Raw genomic sequence first — 24,930 nt, 5'->3', positions numbered from 1 at the left:
ACCTTGTATAGCTGCACATCGTAGCATTTAAAGAGCTGGCACACATCGGGCAATGTCATAAGCATGACTCTGTCTTGCTGCAGAGATTTCCAGAAGGAAGTGAGCAAGTCCTCCACCTGGTGAGGGAACAGAACCTACCTTCAAGAACTCATTTTGCACCTGGTGAGACCGATCTGCAGTTATATACTTAATCAGCCTCAAATGATAATGGGATGAATGTCAGTCCAGTTAACGTATAGCTCAGCCTATCAGCTTTTCCAAGCTGAGTTTTAGAAGTGTTCTTTCCAGTAACCCAGTGAGAACTGCCGTTTGGGTGGGATGATGTGAAATGGCATTTTCGAGTTTTCTAGAATGAAGGCTGCTTCTGACCACAAGGGGGCTCCTGTTGATTTGTAATAGGATGAGGATCTGGACACAGGGCATAGACCACAGATTAGAACAAATGTTCATTGACTGACTGATTCCCTCAATTATTTGTAAGCTCAGAAGGACATGTAACAGTATGTCATCAAAGAGGCCTCCTTGATAAGTTAGAATTCACCTAAGGACTGTGTGAGCAAAAGGGCACTGGTATCATTCTCCGTGGAGCCTTCTGCTGACCCCTTTTGTTGTGGAACAAAATGGTGGCTTCCTTACTTTTCTTTATGTTTGCCCATATGGACTCTTCAGACTCTATTATTGAACCAGGTGGCCAGTCTGAGACCCTTGCCTTTTCAGGATTTTTGCAGGCTCAGATATTTTGTGGCTTTGAAATCCTGACACAGGACCCACCAGTGACTCTAGGCAAGGAGCTATTCCTGTATACAGGCTGTCAAGGAAGTGACGGCCAGCTCTCAAAGGACATGACGACGAACCCATGATTTGAAATCCAGTTGTTGGGGCAGAAATTCTAGGGAAGACATCTCCAAAGAGGCTCACAGATATTGAACAAAAAATGCAATAGTGGTATAAACAGGATTATCTAATTCTCTTAACTTTGCAGCATGGTTTTGGGGGTTGGTGGGTTTATGAATGAGGCAGCAACCACGGGCTCATCTCTGCTAACTCCCTCACCACCCTTGTCCAAAGTTATCCAATCCTGTGTGCATCTGCTTCAGAAATATTTCTCCCATTTGTCCATCTGTCTCTCTGATGTCATTGTCACTGCTCCAGACTTGACCCCTTGCCTCAGTTCTCACCTTGACTCTGACAAAACCTCCTCATTGCCCTCTGCTCTGATTTGGCAATCTTGCATCACTGCTCCCCACCACCTTCTCAGTCAATCAGAATTCTTCACAGGGCATGAGGCCCTTTCTAGTACCAGACTACTTTCTCCACATCCCCTCTGGTTCTCTCCTTAAGAGATATTTACATCTAGTCATAGTGACCCTTCTGCCATGTCACGCCTGAGAACATCTTGCTGCTCTTGCCTACATCATTGGTTCTACCTGGAACTCCTTTCCCACTGCGGTTTTGAGTGTCTCTAAACCTCTGCTTTTCCACTGCAATGAATAGCATCATGGCTTCCCCTTGGTAGATTCTCAAAAAAAGATACTTTTGTTATTTTTCCTCCTGGCACCCAAAACAATCTAATCAAACTGCTGTTCTAGAACTTGCCATATTGTATCACATTTATCATTTTTTTTTTTGGTTTATATTGCTCCTTTTAGTACCAGATTATAACCTCTTAAACCTTATGGAGAATACCTTCTTAGTTCCAGAAATGGTACTAGTCACAAGGTAAGAATTAAGTTAATGTTTGATGAGCAAATGATGAGCAAATGCAAAGCATTAACGTGTCTGCTTCACTATAATGCTTTACACTGAATAAGTACTAAATGAACTCATGCTAAATGAATATTATCACCCAAAGTTGATGTACTTAGAATACTAAGTACATCAGAAAAGCTTTTATTTACATGTGTGCTTATTTCCCTGGATTTTCTACTACAAAATATAAAATTAAGAATGGTTAAAAGCTTTGGTTGTGTTTTCCACAGCCAATTCTAGAATAAAACCCAGTCATTACAACACAGATGACCCTGCTTCAAAGCCTTGCTTCTTTTTTAGTTAACATGCATCAATAAAATGGCTCTTTAGCATTACTGAAAATTCTAAGGTAAATAATATTACCAGTATTTTATTCAAAATCAGCAGGAATTAGTTCTCAAAAAGCAGCTGAATTATATTTGAAGCATAAGGTTATATTAGCACCTTGGAAAATTTTCAAATGATTAAACTGAATAAAAATATCACCTCAGACGTCACCTCAGTATCTATAAATAGGTGACTTCTAAGGACTACAGTGCAATGAATTCCCACTCGACATCGCTTGAGGGGGTCTTTTCAAGTAAAATGCTTAATAATAAGTCATAAATACTTGTATTTTATAGATAAAACCTACCCTCTCAAGTTCTTGGTTCCTCACGTTTTGTAAAATATCTTGGCAATAGTTGCAGTATTCATTGGCAAGAAAGGCCATCTAGGAAGATAGAGAAAATGATTTCAATTTTAAGGTCACTTCAAGAATGAACTGATCCTCAATGACCTCTCTAAGCCCTTAGTGGCTGCTACTTATGTTGTTATGCTCTGAGAACAGCTGAGTTCTAACAGTGTTGTTTACTTATGTGGCACAATGCATACACATCATTGGCCTAACATGGACATAGCTTCAATTTTGATGTCATAAGTCCAGGGTCTGTACCATCTACTAAAGAGGCCACCAATCTCTGACATCTTTCTCCCTAAACCTCAATTTCCCCCTTCATATTCCCTAGTCCCAGTTTCCAGAAAATCTGCCTATCTGTTCTCTGCTCTGGCATAGGGAAGCCCTCATTCTAGATGACACAGTGGTCCCAGGTAGAGCCTTTCTATAGGATGTGAGGGGAAGACCTGAATTTCCTGACTGCCACCAACCCCAGGAGGGAATGTTGGCGCTCACAGTTCTGGGAGAAGGCAAATATTACTCCATCTGGTTCAAATGATCACAGGCAAAATAAGAAGACATCTACTCCTCCGGGCATCAGAGGCATGAAAAGTTAGTTTCTCCCATATGTGCAAGCCTACCATTTTGTAGGAATACTTCTTTGCCAGTTCTTGCTCCCAGAATGGACATCTCCTGAATTCAGACAAAGGGGATCCAACTGGGTCTGTCCTTATCGGAGAATGATTTTCGCACTAGAAACCATTTACACATGGATTATCTCTTGAAAATAAAGTGCATTTTCTTGCATATAAACCATGTAATAATCACATTACCATTATAGGTTAATGTTCTACGTAAACATCTATCCACATCTCTGGACATATTGATCCAAGCAACTTTTCCCCCTTACTTCATTCTAAAGGATATTAACTTTCCCCTATATTCTATAAACTCTGGTCATCAGGAAGCAGTTAGGACTGAATATATTACCCAAATATGTCACTCTTGTGGTCATGTATTATATATGCTGTATAGTAACATGTGATAAAAATACTATCTATGAATAATTTAATACCACAAATACATTTATACAATCCTTGTCTATTTAACTGTCCCTCTGAAATAAAACCATATCCTATCAAGGTCATGATGCCTGTATTATAAAAATGGTTAGTTATATCAGAAATCCCAGGGCCTGACTACCAAGGAAAATGAAGAGCACAGACTTCAGGAGGACAAATTACAGAATGGTAAAACCTTTTCATCAAGGAGGAAAAAGGTAACATGGCAGGAAGTGAATTCAGCATTCCTTCCTGCTGTCCCCTTTGAGTAAGGGAAGGCAGAATCACTCCTGGTTGATTGCAGGACCTTGATTTTATTTTAAATGACTTCTTCAAGGTTTTCCAGAATGACTTTGGAATAATTTCTGTCTCAGTGGAGTAGGTAGAAATCATTCCTAGGAGTTGGAAATTAAGCTCGTGAAGCCTGCCACGTTGGATTGCCACACGCATGAATATTCTCTTCTTCATTCTCTCTCCAACCCAATGGTTTGCTTTGTGACAGTACAGTTCCAAGATCAGTATTTCATCCTTTGGTCTTATATCCTCAGATCTCATATACTTAGAGCCTCACTGAGCTACTCACTTGTATCTTGCTTAGTAGATTGCTTATGCGGGTTTGCAGTATGTTCCTGTCTATAAGCCAGGTGAGGGCAGAGTGGCCTTCTGGACCTCCTGCACCCACCCTCCTGCACCCACCCTTATGGATAGGAGTGGCCCTCGGCCACCACCCCACAAGCCGCTACACACAATCGAGAACAGACACTGCCAGCTTCCTCATTCTCTCATGCTCCCTTGTTATCAATCCATATCACAGTGAGGATCAGGGCAACTTAGGAGACATGGTCAGTAGTCTTTTCAGCGTCCTGAAATCTGTACTACTTAACTCTTTGTGGTCCTGAACCCCTTTGAGAATCTGATGAAAGCAATTGACCCTCTCCCTGGAAAAATGCACACTATGCACTTAATATTGTGAAGATACCAAGTTGAATTTCCTCTTACTGATATTTTTAGAATAAATAAATAGAGGCATGGGTGTCTAAATAAATACATAAAGTAGTTGCACAGAAAGGTGACATCTCAAAGGATGTCATTCCCAGTGGGTGCTGTTTGGCTCCTACTGGGTTGGCACTGGGTGTTATTCAACCCCTATTCCTCCCATTTTGGAACACTGGCTTCATTTAGAATCATGGGATGGCAACCCTTGTAGTGTGTGGATGTGGGTCATCAGAAAGGATGGGGCAGTTTCGTGGAGTTCACTGGCCTGACCATCCATCTTCTATTAGAGAAGCACTAAGGAATCATCCAGTCCAATTCTGGCTAGCTTCTCTTACCTACCACATCTTACCCTAACTACATCCCTTTCCTCAATAGCACACCCTGACCTCCTGTATTCATCAATGCTCCTGAGACTGATGTTGCTATGATCAAAGCCAGTGTTTCTCAAGTGTGGTCCTGAAACCACCTACATCAGAATCCCTGGGAGCACTTGGGGTTCATATCCCTAGGGCCCTAGTAGATCACACGAGGGCAGAAATCTGTCATTTTAATCAGCCGCCCAAGTGAGCCTTATGGACGATCCAGTCAAGAGACAGAGTTCCAGGAAGACTGTTCTTTGTCTTGCTGCAGAAATCTCTACATTTCAACATGGCAAAAAAATCACAGTTCTACCTGTTCAATGTACTATGTACTATCATAGTAATGTATTACTATACATTACATACTATTGTAGTAATGTAAGAAATCATTACAAGGAAAATGTGAAAGTAATCAATTACTAAAAAAATAATAATAGAAAGCAAAGTTATGTGTTCCTGGAGTTAATTCTTTCCAGGCTCTTCCTATGAAAAGATTTTTTCTTTCAGGAAAAAAAAAATTGTTTTAAAATCACAAATTGAAATCTGTCCTTTACAATATAAACAATCAAAACTCTAAAGTGAAGTATGTTATAGAAACACTGAAGTTGGGATTTCTGCAGAAGGCATTCAGGAAAGAATCAGAGGGATTCCCATTCTGGAGAAATAACTCAGCAAAATGACAAAGAAAAAAGTGGGAAATTCATTTAGATTTCCTAGGTATATCAAATGCAGTTTGGGATTTTCAATAGTTCAAAAAAATGACGTTGTAATCTTCAGTGAGAACGTACTGTGTGTCACACCCTAGAGATACAATGGGGACCCTCCTGTCAATATCTGACCCAGGCATTATCTTCCTCCCCTATCAATTCTCCTGGATGCTATTGTTCCTTCCTGCATCCTTGATGACACTGGTCCCTCAGTTATCACCCCCAAAGCAAATGTATTCTGTCACTCTCCTGCTAAAGATGTCTCAATGGTGGCCTGTAGTCTCTACCAGTCTTCTGTATAGGTGAAATGTAAATTCTCAACCTGGCATAGACAGGCTCTCTACCCACCTGGAGTCTATGGCTCCCCCAAACCCTCACCTCTTCCTCCTCACTGCCTGCACACCTCCCAGCATGAATGTAAACTATGCCCTCAAGAAGAATGCTTCCTAAAAGAAGATCCAAGTGACCCCTCCAGGATCAGCTAAAGTACATGGTGGCAGGCAGAATAATGACCACCAAAGATGTCCACATCCTAACCCTTGGAACCTTAGATGGTGAGAGGGACTTTGCACATGTGATTAAGGTTAAGGACCTTGAGATGGGGAGATTATCTGGATCATCCAGGTAGCCCCCATGTAATCACCATGGTGCTTAACAGTGGGGAGCCCTTCCCAGCTGCAAAGAACCTGAGGGGTGGTGGTGTGAGAAAGACTCAGCCTGCCTTTGCTGGCTTTGAAGACTGAGGAAGGGTCCATGGGCCAAGGAACAGGGGCAGCCTCACAAGCTATACGATAAGAAATGGATTCTCCCTTCCATCCTCCAGAAAGACTGTAGGGAACACTTTGATCTTTGCCTGGTGAGAGCCATGCCAGACTGTAACTTCCAGAACTGTAAGAAAATACGTTTGTGTTTTAAGCCACTAAATTTGTGTTAATTCTTTATAGTAGCAATAGTAAATGAACACAGGCCACCTCTTCCATGAAACCTTCCCTAATCACTCTGACCCACTACAACCTTTCTCCTCCAATCACACTTTGGACTTCGCAATCTACCTACAGCCTACCCTGTATTCCACAGCACACTAGTTATTTCATGTTTATCTTAGTTTCTCAACCCTGAAACTGTATTCTATTCAAGTACAGAAAGTAGGCTTTTTGTGTTTTTACTTTTCTTTCACACCTCATTCAGTCCCCAGGAGTGCTGGTCACAAAAAAAGGTTTCGAAAAGTCATTCATTCAATGACACCTATCAACAAGACAGTGTCAAAGTACTACTACCATGTCATCTTGGCCAACTTCAGTGAAATTCAATGTGTGATGTCATAGATTAGCTATTGATAGTTCTGGTGTCCTAATTCAAAGAGCTATTATAGCTGTAATATGGAGACATTTTCACACAAATTCATTGCTAACAACCTATACATCATTCTTAATGATAGCAAAATAAACACAAACAGCTGCTGTACAGTGAACAGTAAGCTCCTTGAAGACATCTGTCCCGGCGTTGTGTGTGGCACTCTGTGGATAATGAACAACCCTGGTCAAAAGAGTGAGTGGTTAAGGATCATATATAATAAGAACATTAAGCACAGGAAAACAGTTGTAGTTGACCAAGCAATTATTGAATATTGCAGGGTCTATGATAGTAAATCTATTTTATTCCATACTCACTGTTCCTTCTTGTTGGATAATGCTGTTATAATTAGCAGATTTTTCAAAGCCAATGATGTCTCCACTGTGACAGAACAGATAACAGAGAAATAATTTTAGTAAGCCACCTGTTTCTGAGCGCAAGTATGAAGTGTTCTTCTTTTTCTTTTTTTCTTTTATTTTCTTTCTTTTTTTTTGCAGCAAGTTTACATACATGGGGTACAACTTTTATTTCAAAACTCTCCTCCAGGTTTCTATACACAACTGGTGATTAGCACCTGCTTGGAGTTAAAAAAAATCAATTTCTGTAACTGTAACCATATATTTCTTTTGAAGGGTTTATTTCCCTTAGAAGTAAAGTTATGATGTCACCATGGGTAGAACTTGCTCCTGAGAGAAAAGAAAAATTATCATGGAAATTAGGTCTTCCACTTTCTGATTTGGGGTTTTTAAAATGATCAGTTCAGAAAAGATAATATCCTCTGATGTATGTAACACAGCACCTTCACAGAACAAGGAAATGGAGAATAATGAGATGTACATTGCATTTCTCAGGTTCATACCTTATAGTGAAGACAGTTGTAGGTCATGGAGAACATTCAGTCCTCTCCATGTGGTGTGGGATAATTTCCCTTTAATGCTGGGTATTTGAGACACTGGGAGCCCAGGGACAACCCTCTTTGCACAGGAAATGTGTATTTTCTGGATGCCAGAAGAGGTGGCATCTCCTTCCCAGTTCTCCCACCATCCCCAGAGCTGTAGCTGCTCTGTCCACTCTAAGTCAATACATATCTTTACACCTGATTGTTTCAACTTACATAAACATACAAAGAGGAAGGCAGTAGACTAGTGCTCTGCTTCTGGAAGCAAGGCAATCATCTTCAAGGTAGGAAGACCTGGGAGGAGGTCAGAGTCCAGGGGCATAGGAGAGATGGAGGTCAATGGCTTTCATCTCACACAGGCAGAGACTACAGCCCCTCCCATTTTCTCCAAATCCCCAGAAGCTTTCCTAAAGGTTTGTCTCTGTTCAGTCTCCAGCCCAAGTTTTGGGAAACTGGGCAGAATACTTCACAACATTTCCACATAATATTCTATTTCAAAATAGGACAAATAGATTTAGGGTCTGGATGCGAAACTACCAGAAAACCACCCTCTTCTTTGGAAGTGGAGTACACTTTGAAGTGCTCAATGACAAGAGAGTTTCAGATCATAGGATCTGGTCAACCTCCCCTCCACATAGCATGATGTATTAATGAATGATGCAAGGAGACCCGTAGGTGAAGAATTTGAGATATCTTGGAATTCCACTTGTCATATCTCAATGATTTCTTGGGTAGGTGTGGACAATGATGGTTTCTCCAGGTAAAATTTGTAAGGTGCCCATTGCCACACAGGTTCTGGGACATTGCCTCAAGACCAACAAACAATAAATAGAACACTGGATAAAACCTAGAGTGAAAGAAGACAGAAGAGGAGCACCTGGGTGGCTCAGTCAGTTAAGCATCTGCCTTTGGCTCAGGTCATGATCCGAGAGTCCTAGGGTTGAGTCCTGCCTCAGGCTCTCTCCTCAATGAGGAGTCTGCTTCTCCCTCTGCCCCTCCCCACTGCTTGTGCTGTCTCACTCTCTCTTAAATAAAAAAATAAAATAAAATAAAATATCTTTAAAAAAAGGAAAAAAGACAGAAGAAAATGTCAGAAATGAAAGTTCACTGAGTAAAGGGCTGATAGAAGAGGAATTTAAATAAAAATATATAGTCATCAGCCTTTAAGAGATGTTCTAAAAATCACTTGTGAGGCCTTTTCTCAACTAAATTGGAAAAAGAGCAATTTCTCTACAGTTCTATATTGTGTTAATATGCTACTCCTAATATATTTTCTTTGGGAAATGAATGCAAGACCATGGTATGAATATATTCAGCCCCATCCATCCATCCATCCATCCATCCATCCATCCATCCATCTGCCATTGCCTCATCAAATATTTACTGCATGCCTACTATGTCAGGCATTGCACTAGGCCTTGGGGGATATAACTGTGATCATTGATGGACAGTCTGTTCTCACAGAGATGACAATCCATAAAAAAGATGTCACATAAATAACTGCAAAGACATTGCATGGGAGTTAAGACGGTTGAAGTATAGGGTGTTAGGGAATATATGTTGGGGGGGCAGGCTATCCCCTTGTTAGTTTGACAGTTTACATGCCCGTATATCAGCAGCTTGATAAACTCAGGAGGGTGTCACTTGTGATTAGTTAGCCCTTCTGTTTGGTACTTATTACAAGACTGTACTTGGATAACACTTACTAAACTCTTTTGATGATGACAGAAATCTTCATGGGATATTCCTTTAGCTACTTAGAAACAGAAGTCTGGAAGCTACGAGGTTTGGTTTTTGACTTAAAAGAACAAGGGAAACCCTCTGCCTTATTGTTCAGCCACTCTGCCCCAACCCTGATTCTGGTAGCTTTGCAAGCCAATCAGTTGAGAGCAATACTCTCAATTATTTAGGATTTGCAATTGCAACTCCCAAGTGCCTACCACGTGTTCAACGTGGTATATGAGTTTAATTCAACAGCCATTGAAAGGAGGGGTGGGTTACCCTCCTCACTGTTAAAAGGAGGCTGAAAGTGAACCCCATGCCACATAGAGGTCTTTGTGTGTCAGACTAGGGGACACAATCCCATTATTCTCACTGGGATGTTATTTTATTTTTATAGCATTTATTTATTTGACAGACAGAGATCACAAGTAGGCAGAGAGGCAAGCAGTGGGGGTGGGGAAGGGGAGCAGGCTCCCCGCTGAGCAAAGAGTCCAACCTGGGGCTCAATCCCAAGATCCTGAGATCATGACCTGAGCCGAAGGCAGAGGCTTAACCCACTGAGCCACCCAGGCGCCCCTCTTTTTATAGCATATAAATGGGGGATTTTGTTCTTTGAAACAACAGTGACAGGAAAAATAAAATCTCCTCTTTAAAGACAGATGTTAACAAAAGTGTCTATCTCCTTCTGGTCAGAGGGTGATACCTCATTTGTTCAAAAGAATGGCAAGGCTGCCTCTTCTAACCTTTGAGATCACTTAATTCAGGTCAATGGCTCATAACATGGGTCTGGGCTCAATGCAATCCTATCTATTTATTTAAAAAATTACCTAGTCTCCAAGGCCCCCTTCAAGCAAAGATGCATGAAAGTATGCACCAGTTAGTGAGAGAGAAAGAGGCAGTATCACAGCCGGGCTACAAAGCTGGTGAGCAGAAGATCAGTGATGGAGACCAGACTTGTGGCAAGAGAGGGATCCGTGGAGGCCCAGGTCAGGGGCACTGGCACCCAGAGGATCTGGCCAAGTAGGCCAAATGGACACTGCCTTGGCCCCATGCTTTAATCTTTTTTTTTTTAAGATTTTATTTATTTATTTGACAGAGAGAGATCACAAGTAGGCAGAGAGGCAGGCAGAGAGAGAAAGGAGGAAGCAGGCTCTCCACGGAGCAGAGAGCCCGATGCGGGGCTCGATCCCAGGACGCTGGGATCATGACCTGAGCCGAAGGCAGAGGCTTTAACCCACTGAGCCACCCAGGTGCCCCACCCCATGCTTTAATCTTAAGACAAGGCTGGGCTGAGCTAGAAAGGGAGACAATGGTAGACATGGGGGGTCTACCACTCAAGAAGAGGGGCAACAAGGGTAGGGAGGCCAAAGCAGCATTGGAGGTGATGGTCCAGCTCTTGAGGTACCAGTCAGGATGGCCTCGTGTTCTAGGGGTCACTACCACTGCATCACTTCCTGTGTGCGTTTCTGACTCAGTCCTTTGCGACATTTATTAGATTGTGGTCAAAAGCATAGTCATTGCTGAAATATGGTTCTAATAAAACCACACCAACATCCAGAGCCAGCCTTGCCATGAACGAAGGGCTTCCAGTCCAAGAGGTCTCCTTCCACCATTCCCTGAGGCCTCAGATGCTTCAATGGTGCCAAATCATGGGGGAAGCCCATGATTCAGAAAGGACCCCAAGTCAAGTCTGCCCAGTGAAGTCACTTGTGTTCCTGGTAAACTGTCTTCTCAGCTCCTGCTCGACAGGGTACAAGCCAGCCCAGGCCCAGGATGTCAGGATTTAACCACTAGGAATTGGGAGGGGCCAGGAGGTACTGCAAAGAGTCCCCTGGAAATGGAGGGAGAGAGACCTGGGATGAAGGAAGGCTCAGAATTCACACAGTACAATAGAGAATCTCGAGCAGATGCCATGCTAAGCACAGAGCTGGACATAGGCTCCATCTCACAACCTTCAGATCATGACCTGGGCTGAAATCAAGAGCTAGGCACTTAACTGACTGAGCCACCCAGGCACCCCATTTCTTTAGTTAGATTTTATGATCAATTTGGCTAAAGAAGGATCCAGTATGAACAGGGCTGAGACGTGATTATATGGCACATAACTCACCTTTTTTTTTCTTCCGTAAAATCTTTCAAATGCACTGTTAGCTTAATATGCTTTTTGGCATTTGACTTTCTTTTAGTCTAACTACAATTTGCATTCACATTCTTAGGTTTTGACATCATTTGTCATTAATCCAGGCTTTCATTTACATCATTTTGGCCTCTTAATTTGTCCTCTCAAATCACCCAATAGCAGTGAAACAACTTGAAGCAATTACAAAGGTAAGAGGATAAAAATGTAATAAAACCTAATTTGTGGACCATACTTGTTTGGTGTCCAATTGCAGAGCAAAGGTGCTTCGTCTTCCAATCATTAAGGGACCTAATTTCAATTTTTACTCAAAGCACATGAATAATTATGTTTCAGTTTGATTAGGAGAAGATGAACTTAACTTGATGAATATTTTTATAACTGAAATTAAAATCATAAATGTATGTAGTCATATAGGACGTGTGTCATTAAGATTGCAAAAGAAGCTTTCTTTGGTATAATTTTGCTCCTACTAATGATATTAATCACTACAATCCACTGAGCATTTATTTGTTGCTAACTGCTTTACTTTGTATTACCTAAATTCTTCCAACAATCCATGAGGTAGGTAGATAATAATTATTATCCCCACTTTATATATTGGAAAAGAGAAACAACTCAAAGATCTAGAGACCCAGCTCTGACTCAGAGCCTCATCTCTATTACCCATTCTACTATTCTATCTTGCAAGATGTATATGTAGGATAAAAAATAGTATACTTGAGAAGGACAAAGTAAGACATAAGGTATTGAAATTTAAAATAGAAAAGAACTACCTTATTTTTAAAACTGGTTTGCTGAGTGTTGTTTGTGGATTAGTCATATTCTGCATTGGGGACTGCTGCTTTTTATACTGCTTAACTGTACCCTGACCCATTAGATTTTATGAACAACTTAATTGCAAAATGATGACTGCAGGGAACACCCTGGGAAGTGCTGAGAGACTAACTCATTCACGTTCACCCTCTTGAAGTAAAACTCAGCAACCAGAAGTCAAGCTTCACCGGCAGACAGCAAATAACACGTTGCCTTGTAGTGCTGGCACTAGCTGGAGCTGGGAGAGTGAGGGAGGTTTTGAGCAAATTGGATTGTCCAGTGTTTGTGAGCTTAGGAGCATTACCTGCTTTTAAATTCTTTTCCAAACAAGGGTGCAGTCTAGGGTATAATTCTCCACATGTATGTTTCTTGAGCTGCTAGACAGCAACCAGGTAATGTGTATTTTTTTTAACCTTAACAAGTTCTAACCAGCCTTGAAAACTATAGGGTGGACAGGGCCAAAAAGCGGGTTGCAACTTGGACACCTTATTAGTGCCTCAGAGTTAGGCCCTCTGGGCTCCTCAGAACCAGGAGGGCTCAGCCCCTGCCGGGTGCCATGGCTCCACAAACAGAAGGAGAAGACACTCTTCCTGGGTCTGGAGAAGGACTCTGAAGGAACTGTTGGTGTTCTCTCTGACATCATTAGGTCTGTGGCGCCCACAATTGCCAGGCTGACAGCTCCCTGTGAACTCATTCTTCTTAAGGGGGGTGTGGTCTGAAAGATGAACCCTTTGCCTTTCTGCTTTGTTGGCACAACTAGCCAGCTGTGGACCCACAGCCCCAGATTTGGTAGGCTCAGGGCCCACTGAGGCAGCCCCCTGAGCTCATGAGCTGGCAGAAGAACAAAGGACTGAAGAACAAAGGCATGGAATGTTGAAGGCACAATTTTAGAAGCTTTTTAAAGGCTTTTAATATCCTAAGTTGGAAAAGCTGGGTGGGAGAGAGAGAAAGAGGTGGAGAGAGGGAGATTGTTGTTGGAGGAGGAATGAGGGCAAGGGTTAGTTTCCATATTTCCTGAGAGAAACATGAGACTCTCTACAATTGATTTCAGAACTTACATTAGGTAGAATGGGGATTCATCTATTTGCAAAATGACAAAAAAATTTTCCTTGGAACACAGTAATGGGGATTTTGCCTCAGAGGCAGAGCATAACAGTGAATTCGGCACAATAATACACACACTCTCCCTCCCTTCCCAGCTTCTCCCTAGACAATAATAAAGCATTTTATACTCTGGCCTCAATTCTTCAGTGAGTTTCTAGGTCAGCAATTATACCCAGGTCCAAGTCTCAATCTGGTTGCCAGCTAAACAGGATTGGAATCTGAGGAGGCCTATTGCCTGTAAAATTATGTTACCCCGGAGAGGGGAGCCGAAGGGAAAACGTTCTGGATTTTGTGAAGGGGTTCTTTTCATATGGTGCACACTGCATATTTATAGTTTTTTTTTTTTCCAAAAAAAAAAAAAAAAGAAAGCCTAAAATTTTTCATTTCCTTTGAAAATCAAACCTTGGTCTCTCCTTGGTTCAGGGCAGACGCTGCCTCAGCAATTTTGAGAGAAATTCAGCACCACCCCCACTCCAGCCCAGTGCAAGCAAATGCCATTGAGACGTGGGACTCCTGATTCACTCCTTGGCCACCTGTTCAGGTGGCCAGTGAAGGGGATCATCAGTGCTGCTGTCCCTGGCTCTGGATCCTGTCTTCCTGCTGCTTCTGCTTGAGTGAAGGGTAGGGTGGGATGGATGATGGATGATGTCAGAGACCTGGGCATCAGAACTTCTATACTGATGAGCTTTATTGGAGCCATATTGGAAGAGCAATATGGAGGAAAGATGGAGGAGATAGGGGCTCATATTGAGACTAGATTTATTTTAATTAAATTATATGCTTCTTTGTAGTGCTTGGCGGTGGTGGTGAAGAGGCAGCAAAGTCCCCCAAAGCCACCCCTTTTCTACCAAACCTGGCTCCTTGCCAAATCTCTAATGCTGATGCTCTTATTGGTGTTGCCATGTCTTTCCTTAACACAAGGTCCTAGGGGAGCAAAAGACAAACAGAGTACCCTTGAACAGCAAGCACACCACTCAATAACTCAGAGGGTTGTTGCTGGGAATGGAATATATTCCACTCTAAGACACCCCTAACAAGCTATGCTCTTAAAAAACAAAACAACCCAACAACAACAAAACCTAAACATTCAGAGTCCTTTTCTTCTCTTAAGAAAGTTTCATAACGAAGTTTTTTAAATTAGACCACACATAGAGAAGTGCCTGCTTCACCAGGGCATTCAACTTTCGGGAACTACAAATAAACTCATCTGTGGTTTGCTGGGGTTTCCCCCTCTGTGTTTTAAACACTGGGGAGATCATGCTCTTGGAGGTGAATGTAAGAACACACTTGAGCCGACATAACTGTCTGCTGCCCACTGGGGTTGAAGACTTCCAAGAGTGCAAGGCCTGAGGGGACCCCTCTTGTTGTGCACCTCTTGACTCTAAGGAGTCCTGCTTGGTTAGACTAATGACACCATTTAAGGTCTCCAGAAGAAAAACAACTGTGCTGCCATTGCAAATTCCACACAGAGGAACGTGCCGGAGAATGCTTTGAAATAAAGGAAAGACCTGAACTCTGTGAGAAGAGAGAATGGGTGTGAGCAGAAGGAGAAACAAGACATCTGCAGATATGGCCTTGAGAAATAGGCAGGGGAACACTGTGGGGAGACTTCATGGGAGCTGTCTTCATGTAGGATTAGGCCTCATTTATTATTTGAAATTGAAATTTTTAATTGATGTAACTGTAGGTTGACATATGATGATTTGGAGAGCTTCCTTTTACACTCTGCCCAATTCCCCCCAATGCTAACATTTTGCAGAACTATAGTACAATACCACAACCTGGATACTGACATTGATACAATTCACTGATCTTACTCAAATTTCCCAAGTTCTACTTAAACTCATTTTTGTGTGTATTTAGTGCTCTACAATTTTATCACTTATAGAGATTTGTGTATCCATCCCACCACAGACAATATAGAGAACTCATGATCACAAGGATCCTTGTTTGCCTCCCCCCCCATCACCACAGCCATCTCTTTCTTCTCCACCTCCAGGTCTCTGGCAACCACTAACTTGTCCTCTACTTTATTTTATTTTATTTTATTTTATTATTTTTTATTATTTTTATTAACATAAAATGTATTATTTGCCCCAGGGGTACAGGTCTGTGAATCATCAGGCTTACACATTTCACAGCACTCACCATAGCACATACCCTCCCCAGTGTTGTCCTCTATTTTAAAAACTGTCATTTCAAAATGTTTTATAAATGGAATCAAAAGATACGGAATCTTTAGAGACAGGAGTTCTTTCACTCAGCATTTAGAGATCCATCCAAGCTGTTATAACAATCGTTTATTCCTCTTTGTTGTTGAGTAATATTCCATGGTATAGCTGTACCAGAGTTTGTTTAACCATTCACCCAGTGAAGCAAATCAGGGCTGATTCCAATTTTTGGCTGTTGTAAAGAAAGCTATTATGAACATCTATGTGTGGGTTTTAATTTTTTTGTTATTTTTAAAAAGATTTCTTATTTTAGAGAGAGAGCACAAGTAGGAGGAGTACAGAGGAGAGAGACTCTCAGCAGACTCCACACTGAGCATGGAGCCTGACAAGGGACTCCATCTCACAACTGTGAGATCATGACCTGACCCGAAACCATGTAGCACCCCTGTACAGGTTATTATGTGGACGTAATTTTTCATTTGTGTGGGATAATTGTCCAAGAGTACAATTGATGGTTTGAATGTTAATTGTATGTTTAGTTGTATGAAAACTGCCAAACCGGGCTGCCCAAGTGGCTCAGTGGTTAAGCGTCTGCCTTTGGCTTAGGGGTCCCAGGGTCCTGGGACTGAGTCCTGTATTGGGCTCCCTCTACTGCTCCCCCTGCTTGTGCCTTTTCTCTTTCTCTTAAATAAATCTTAAAAAAAGAAAAAAACCTGCCAAACTATTTTGCATTCCTACCATCAATGTGTGTATGAGTGATGCAGCATCTCTGAATCCTTATCAGCACTTGGTGGTTGTTGCTGTTTTTTCATTTTAGTCAGTCTGACAGGTATGCAGTGATATTCCATTGTGATGTTAATTTGCATTTCCATAATGATTAATGATGCTGATCATTCTTTTATGTGTTTATCTGCCACGTGTGTATATCCTCTTCAGTGAGATGAATATTTGTGTCTTTTGCCCATTTTCTAAATGGATTTTTTTTTTATTGCTGAGGTCTGAGAATTTTTTTATATACTAGGTACTAGTCCTTTGACAGATATGGTAACTTCAAATACTTTCTCCCAATTTGTAAATTGTCTTTCCATCCCCTTCATAGTCTTTCACAGAACAAAATTTTTAATTTTGATAAGGTCCAACTTATTAGCTTTTCTTTTTATGGACTATTATTCTGTTGTCAAGTCTCAGAATTTTTGCCTAACCCTAGGTCCCAAGATTTTCTATTTTTTTTAAGTTTAATATTTTTGTGGTTTAAAAGTAAGTCTATGATCCATTTTGAGTTAATTTTTGTGTAAGTTGTGAAGCTTAGTTGTGAGTGTTTTTTTTCCCCCCCGCATGTGGATATCTAGTTTTTCTAGCAGCATTTATTGAAAATCTAGTCTCCTTCCATTGAATTACCTTTGCACCTTTGTGAATAGCCAGTTGAGCATATTTGAGTGGATCTATTTCTGGATTTTCTACTCTGTTCCATTGATCTGTGTCTGTGTCTCCACCAAAACCACACTGCTGTCTTGATTACTGTAGCTACATTACAGTAGTGTTTCCTCCCACTTAATCTTCTTTGTCAAGGTTGTTTGAACTATTTTAGGGCCTTGCCTTTCCATAGAACTTTTAGAATAAGCTTGTCTATGCCCACAAAAAAAACTTGCTGGGATTTTTTTTAAAACAACTTCACTGAGAGATAATTCACATACCATACAATTCACCCATTTAAAGAGTGCAATTCAATGTTTTCTTCACATATACACAGGGTCATACAATTGTGCAGAAAAGAGATAACATAGTGGTATTGAGACTGCTCTCCTTAGAAAGGCCTGCTGCTAAGACTGGCCCTTGGCTGGAGTCTGGGAACTTGGTTCCCAGAGTGTTCCCAGTCAACAGTTAACTGATAAGAGTAGTTCCCTGTGCCTAAACTGTTTGTGCAAACAATATAGTTTATGTAGAATAACATACTTTCTTTTTGGGAAACTGTAATTTTGGTGCATGCTAGGAAGAATGTCCTTATGACCAGCCCCCAGTAAAAACTTTGAGTGTGGAGTCTCCTAATGGGCCTACCTGAGCAGACCCATATATAGGTGCTGCTGTAATTTTGTTACACAGAGTGTGCTCTTTGTGGCCCTCAGGGGAGAGCAAGAGCATATGGAAGCCTGCACATAGATTCCTCCAGACCTCTGCCTCTTTTCCCCTTATGCTCCAAGTGTATATCCTTACTATGTCTCTGTAGTATATTTAGCCATAAGTATGAATATATTATTTTGGTTTGCGAATTATCTTGTGCCACCCAGCCTCCCAGATGGTGCAGCCTGAGGGAGCTGGAGGGCTTTTCCAAGACTGCCTGGGGCATCTCTCTCTGTGGGTCAAGGGTTCCCTCCATTGGTGCTCCCCAGCTGCCTCTGGGTGCACTGGGGACAGAGGCTTCTGGACTAGGCCACTTGCTATATAGTTCAGTCTCCTTGACAGATTAGCTCACACTCTTTAGTGTATCTTTTGGTGAAAAAAAGGTGTCTCAGACCCAGCAATTAATGAGAAGGCTTTCTCTGGCTGTTTATTTTCGGTGGAACTCCCTGTTGCTGCCCCTTGCTTAATATTATTAGAGGAACTAGAGGAGAAATGAGTCTACCCAGATGCCTTGTCTTGCTAGGGAGGGGGTTGGGAAACAGTGGGTCTGGGTGATTGGTGGGAAGATACAGGGTGCCCTATCACTGTGCTGGTTGTGCAGTCCTTGGGGTCCCCAACCAGCTCATTTTCTTCTTATCACCTTTCAGAGTTTTCCTTTGCTTCCTGCATTATTTCCAGTGTTTACAGTTGTATTTAGCAGGGAGAGGCAGAAAGAAATGTATCTATGCCATCTTTTTCCAACTCAAAGTCCCTACATCATCACATTTTAATCATCATATTTTAATTTGTTAGGCACAATCATATCATCAAGCATTCCAACTTTTGGTAACATTAATTTATAATGTATATACGGTCTACTTTCAGAAAGTTTCTGAGGCAGCTAGGATGATGTACAGGGAATAAGATAGTGTAGTTTCATTTTTCCTTTCTGCCTCTCTCTAATACAAATAAATACCCTGGAACTTTTACAGTGGGTCATGATAAAAAGGCTCTGAAGCCTGGAAGGAAGAAGGTGAACTGCTAGAGTCTTCTCGCCACAGTGTGGTGAGTGTCCTGGGTTTTCTTTCTATGTCCTATACATAGCTGGACTGGATATTGGAGAGAACTGTAGCCCCAAACTGTCAATAGGCATAGACATAAATCCCAAGAAAAATCTGCACTCCCTGAACAAAGGACTAGGAGAAGGAAGCTTAACAGAAACCTGGAGTGGGCTGCTAACCTTGCTTCTGGAGCATGGGCTGGCAACCCAGTCGGACCATAGTGGCAGCTTCAACATCGTGGTGAGCTGACCCACCCTCCAACTCCACATCCAGGGCACTGAAAGGTGGGCTAATCCACCTGCATAGACAATACTGAATCCTTTAGCCAATTCAATAGAGCACAGAACATTATAGGCATAGGCATGCTATCCACAGGAACAATGCCAGCAGAACCTGGTATCTCCCTGCCTGACACCAACCATAAAAGAACCCCAGCTCAGCCACTCTGGCTGTCTGCATTCCACGCAGAAAGTGGACCAGGGAAGCAGGTTCAGCTCCTATAGATAGCACCAGTAAGGAATTGATCATAAGTCCATCCAATGTCAGAAGAATGAAGCAGACCAGAACAGGGTGCAAGGGCTCCGAAAATTAAACTGTCTTTGGGACAACAGTACACAAAAGTAGGCCAGAACCTATATGTTCCACCTAAACTGGGTGACTGCCTGCTAAAGGAGAAGATTTAAATAGGATCAAAAATATAATGTCATAACACAAATGCTCAGGATACAATAGAAAATCAACAGAAAATGCCCAGGATACAATAGAAAAATATGTAGATCAATGGAACAAAATAGAAGGCCAGTAGAAAACCCACACATACATGGTCAATTAACTACAACAAAGTAGCCAAGAATATACAATGTTCTTTTCAATAAATGATGTTAGGGAAACTGGACAACCATATGCAACAAAAGAGAAAACTTCCTTATGCTACAAAAATGAAATCAAAATGGTTTAAAGACTTGAGTGTAAGACCTGAAATCATAAAACTCTTAGAAGAAAACATAGGTAGTAAGCCCCTTGACATCAGTCTTAGCAATGATTTTTTTTTATTTGACACCAAAAGCAAAGACAAGAAAAGCAAAAATAAATAAGTGGGACTACATGGAACTAAAAACCTTCTACACAGCAAAGAAAACCATCAACAAAATAAAAAGCAACCTACTTAATGGAAGAAAATATTTGTAGATCGTATTTCTAATAAAGGGTTAATATTCAAAATATATAAACATACAACTCCATAGCAAAAAAAAAAAAAATCTGTTTACAAGTGGGCAGAAGATCTGAATAGTCATTTTTCCAAAGAAGACATACAGATGGTCAACAGGTACATGAAAATATACTCAACATCAGCAGCGATCAGGGAAATGTAATCAAACCACAATGAGATATCACTTCACACCTGTCAAATGGCTAATACCAAAAAGACGTGTTGTTGAGGATGCAGGGAAAGTAAACCCTTGTGCACTGTTGGTAGGAATGTAAATTGGTGCAGCCACTGTGGAAAACAATATGGAATTTACTCAAAAAACTAAATATAGAACCACCATATTATCTTGCAATTTCATTTCTGGGTATTTATCCAAAGAAAATGAAAACACTAACCCAAAAAGATACTTGCACCCCTATGTTCATCCCAGTGTTATTTATAATAGACAAGATACGAGACAACCTAAATGTACATTGACATTTGAATGGATAAAGAAAATGTGGTGTGTGTATTCCTCATGATGGAATACTATTCTGCCATAAAAGAGAATAACCTCTTGCCATTTGCGACAACATGAATGCACCTTGGGGATGTTATGCTAAGTGAGGTAAGTCAGGCGGAAAAAGACAAATATTGCATGGTCTCCCTTATAGGTGGAACCTAAACAAAACAAAACAAAACAAAACAAACCCACTCAAAAAAAGCAAAAAAACAGGCTCATAGATACAGAGAACAGATTGGTGTTTGCCAGAGGGGGTGTGGGGAGATGGATAATTGGAAATTGTACCTTTTGACTCCAGTTATAAAATAAATAAGTCCTGGGGGTATAATATACAGTTTGATGACTATATTAATAACATTATAGTACATATTTAGAGGTCCCTAAGAGAGTAGATCTTAAGTCCTCATCACAAGAAAAAATTTTGTGACTACCAAGTTATTAATATTAAAATATTAACTAGGTTTTACTGTGGTGATCATTTTGTAACATATGAGAACATCAAATCATTATGTTGTATGCCTGAAATTAATGTGACATTGTATGTCAATCATAGAAAAAGAAGAAAGGAAGAAAGGAAAGAAGGAAGGAAGGGAGGGAGGAAGGAAGCTAAGGAAAAGAAAATCACCCCTAATAACAAGAATTAGGTAAGCCACAATTTGAATAAGAAAAGGTAACAAACTGACACCAATATTGAGATGATTTAGATGTTGGAATTATCTGACAAAGATTTTCAAGCAGTCATTATAAAAATGCTCTAACAAGTAGTTATAAATTCTCTTAAAACAATTGAAAAAATGGAAAACCACAAAAAACTAGAAGTTACACCAAAGAATCAAATGGGAATGATAGAACTGAAAAATACAATGACCAAAATAACAACCATATACATAATACCACGGAAAAAATGATAGATATGATAAAACCTATACATCAAGGTCAAGAGCAATATGTTTAGAGTCATATTAAGTGCTTACTGTGTGCCAGGTGCTATTTCAAACATTTTCCTTGTATTAATTCATTTAATCCTCACAACAGTCCTGTGAAGAGATATTATTTTCCTTATTTAAATTTCTTTTTTTCTTCATTCTTTTTTTAGGGAGAGCACACATCGGTGGGAGGGGCAGAGGGAGAGAGAGAGAGTGAATCAGGGCTCAATCTCACAACCGTGAGATCATGACCTGAGCCGAAATCAAGAGTTGGACATTTAACCAACTGAGCCACCCAGGCACCCCACTGTTATTATTCTTATTAATAGATGAGGAAACTGAGACACAGAGAGGTTGAATGACCTGCCTAAGATCACATAGCTTACTAGTGGTAGAACCAGGCAGGCTGTCTCAGAGTCTCTGCCCTTATCCATGTATAATATTGCAGAGTATTATGCTGCCTCTTTGAAGGCAGAGGCTTAACCCACTGAGCCACCCAGGCGCCCCTATGCTGCCTCTTTGAGAGAATTAAATTTATTTCAGTGAGAAATCTCAATGGGCCAGCTCTGCCAGGCTGCTGAAAAAGTCTCCTAGCTGGTCACTCTGCCTCCTCTTCCATGTTCTTGCACAGTCCAGTCTTAGCATGGTTGCTGGGAGGATCTTCATTTAAAACACAAATCAGAAACACCATATGATCCAGTAATTCCACTGCTAGGTATTTACACAAAGAAAAGGAAAACAATAATTTGAGGAGTTACATGCACTCCTATGTTTATTGCAGCAGTATTTACCATAGCCAAGATATGGAAGTAAGCCAAGTGTCCACTGACAGATGAATAGATAAAGAAGATGTGGTATATATACACAATGGATAATATTACTCAGCTATAAAAAAGTATGAGATAATGTCATTTGTCACAACATGGATGGACATGAAGGGTTATTATGCTAAGTGAAGTAAGTCAAATAGAGAAAGAAATACCATATGATTTCACTTGCATGTGGAATCTAAAAAACAAAACAAATGAATAAACAAACAAAAAGGAGAATCAGAGCTACAAATAGAGCACAAACTGGTGATTGTTAGAGAAAAGGAGGATGAGGGATGGGCACGATGGGTGAAGGAGAGTGGGAGGTACAGGCTTCCAGTTATGGAATGAATGAGTCACATGGATAAAAGGTTCAGCATAGGAAATATAGTTGACGTATTGTAATAGCCCTGGATGGTGACAGATGGGAGCTACACTTGTGGTGAGTGTAGCAGAATGTATAGACTTGTTGAATCGCTGTGTTGCACAGTTGAAACAAATATAATAGGCATGCATACTCAAATTTAAAAAATTTTTTAAAAGATCAGATTGCTTCACTTCCCAGCTTAAGACTCTCCAGTGGCTCCCTATCACACTCAGAATAACATTCCAACCTCCTTGCCAATACTTCAGAGGTCCTACTTGTATGTTCAGATTCCACTCCTCCCACTCTTTTGTTAATTCGCCAAACTCCACCTTCAGATTTCCTTGCTGTTTTTTTGAACTCATCCCTGCCTTGGGCCCTTTGCACTTGCTCTTTCCTCTGCCTGGAATACTTGTCCTCCCAGAGCCTCACATGGCTGGCTGTTTTTTCACCTTTCTCTCAAAAGGCATCTTCTCAAAGAGGCCTTCCCATGACTCCATTTTATCATTTTCAGATTAATTTTGCTATTGTTCCGTTTTTATTGTTTTACGTCTTCCCCACTAAAACTGATGAGAGGGGAGGCCCTGTTTGTCTTGTTTACTGCTTAATCACCAGTAACTAGAACAGGGCCTGACTTATTGTAGGAACTCAAATATTTGTTGAATGAACAAATAAATGAATGGATGAGTTATATAGATTTTATTACCTGAACACTAAAGAAATAAAGGGTTTTTTTTTGTTTGAGACCTAATTTAAAAACATTTTTTTTAAAGATTGTATTTATTTGGGGTGCCTGGGTGGCTCAGAGGGTTAAAGCCTCTGCCTTCGGCTCAGGTCATGATCCCAGGGTCCTGGGATCGAGCCCCGCATTGGTCTCTCTCCTTGGTGGGGAGCCTGCTTCCTCCTCTCTCTCTCTCTGTCTGCCTCCCTCCTACTTTGTGTTCTCTCTTTTCGAATGAAAAAAAAAAATTTTAAAAAAAAAAAAAAAAGATTGTATTTATTTATCTGACAGACAGAGAGAGAACATACAAGCAGGGGGAGGCGCAGAGGGAGAAACAGACTCCCCACTGAGCAGGGAGCCCAATTTGGGGCTCTATCCCAGGACCCTGGCATCATGACCTGAGCTTAAACAACTGAGTCACCCAGGCACCCCTGTTTTGAGACCTGATTTTTTAGAGGAATTTGTCACACAGGTCCTTGTATAAAAGATACAATAAAGCAGAAGATATTTTCATTTGCATGCTTCATAGATTATTAACAATAGTGTATCATTATATTTCTGTATTTTAAGATATATTTAGTATTTCTAAAAATGTGGAATCAGTAAGGAAGTTACCTTAAATCTTAGTACTTAAAAAAACTCGCTTAACTGGCCAAGACTTTAGCTTTTATCAATTATTAAATATGTGTTGAGCCCTGGTCCTGTGCTTATCTTATGGATAATCCAATGTCACCCTTGTTTGTATCTATGTCTCCTGGCAGCCCTCCTCTTCCTTGTTGAAGATAAAACATAGTTCTTTTCCCCCACAAAGACCCGTTCTAGATCCTCTATCTCTGTGTGAAATGGACCCAGAGATCTCAGGACACTCATGGCCTCTCACGGCTACTGAGTGTCAGACTGGTCATGCTGCAGGACTCTCTAAACAGCCTGCTGGGTGATCTGGGGCAAACAAAGAGATGTCGGCTCTAGCCTTTCAGGAGCATATGGGTCAGCAAGCGAGAGAATACATTTGCATAAGGACAGTTCTAACCTCAACCGAAATAAGTCTCCTATTTCTTCCCTTCCTTAACTTCTCTATTTTTGTTGATGTAATTTTTCCGTCTTCGTGACTAATCGACGAATAAGACATTGAAGCAGAAGAGCTGGTTGGAAGAAGAGCATAATGACTTTATTTGAGGTTAAGTTTGAGGTTTCAGTGGGACAGGCTGGGCTGAGTCAACCAACCGAAGACCCTGCCTTGGAGAGGTCTTTGAGATCTGCCTCTTTTTTGATTCAGGCGCTCATCAGAATGACCATGGCGGCTTTGGAGCCTTCTCTGGGCTGACTCTCTCCTTCCCAGTCTAGCTGGGGATGGCTTTGGGGTGACACTTTGTTTAGATTCTATCTGTTAGTAGCATATATTGAAATAAGGAAGTCAAGAGGCAGAGATGATTTGGAGGGAGATTAAAAATGTAGATTTCTGGAGTGCCTGGATGGCTCAGTGGGTTAAGCCTCTGCCTTCAGCTCAGGTCA

General features: G+C 41.0%; 1 protein-coding gene across 1 annotated transcript in view; it reads right to left on the bottom strand.

Annotated features, from left to right (window-relative positions):
• LOC111155948 (RFX family member 8, lacking RFX DNA binding domain) overlaps positions 1 to 24,930 on the bottom strand; it is a 56,477-nt gene that overhangs the window by 18,312 nt on the left and 13,235 nt on the right. The window contains exons 2-4 of the mRNA XM_022516431.1: positions 3,046 to 3,156; positions 2,408 to 2,461; positions 3 to 116 (exon numbers count right to left, since the gene is read on the bottom strand). Coding sequence (XP_022372139.1) covers positions 3 to 116; positions 2,408 to 2,461; positions 3,046 to 3,156 — 279 coding nt within the window. The remainder of the gene's footprint in view (positions 1 to 2; positions 117 to 2,407; positions 2,462 to 3,045; positions 3,157 to 24,930) is intronic.

This window comes from Enhydra lutris, unplaced genomic scaffold (genome assembly GCF_002288905.1).
Source record: "Enhydra lutris kenyoni isolate GAN:26980312 unplaced genomic scaffold, ASM228890v2 scaffoldscaffold44, whole genome shotgun sequence".
NCBI classification, from domain to species: Eukaryota; Metazoa; Chordata; class Mammalia; order Carnivora; family Mustelidae; genus Enhydra; species Enhydra lutris.
This window is presented reverse-complemented; position numbering and strand designations above follow the sequence as displayed.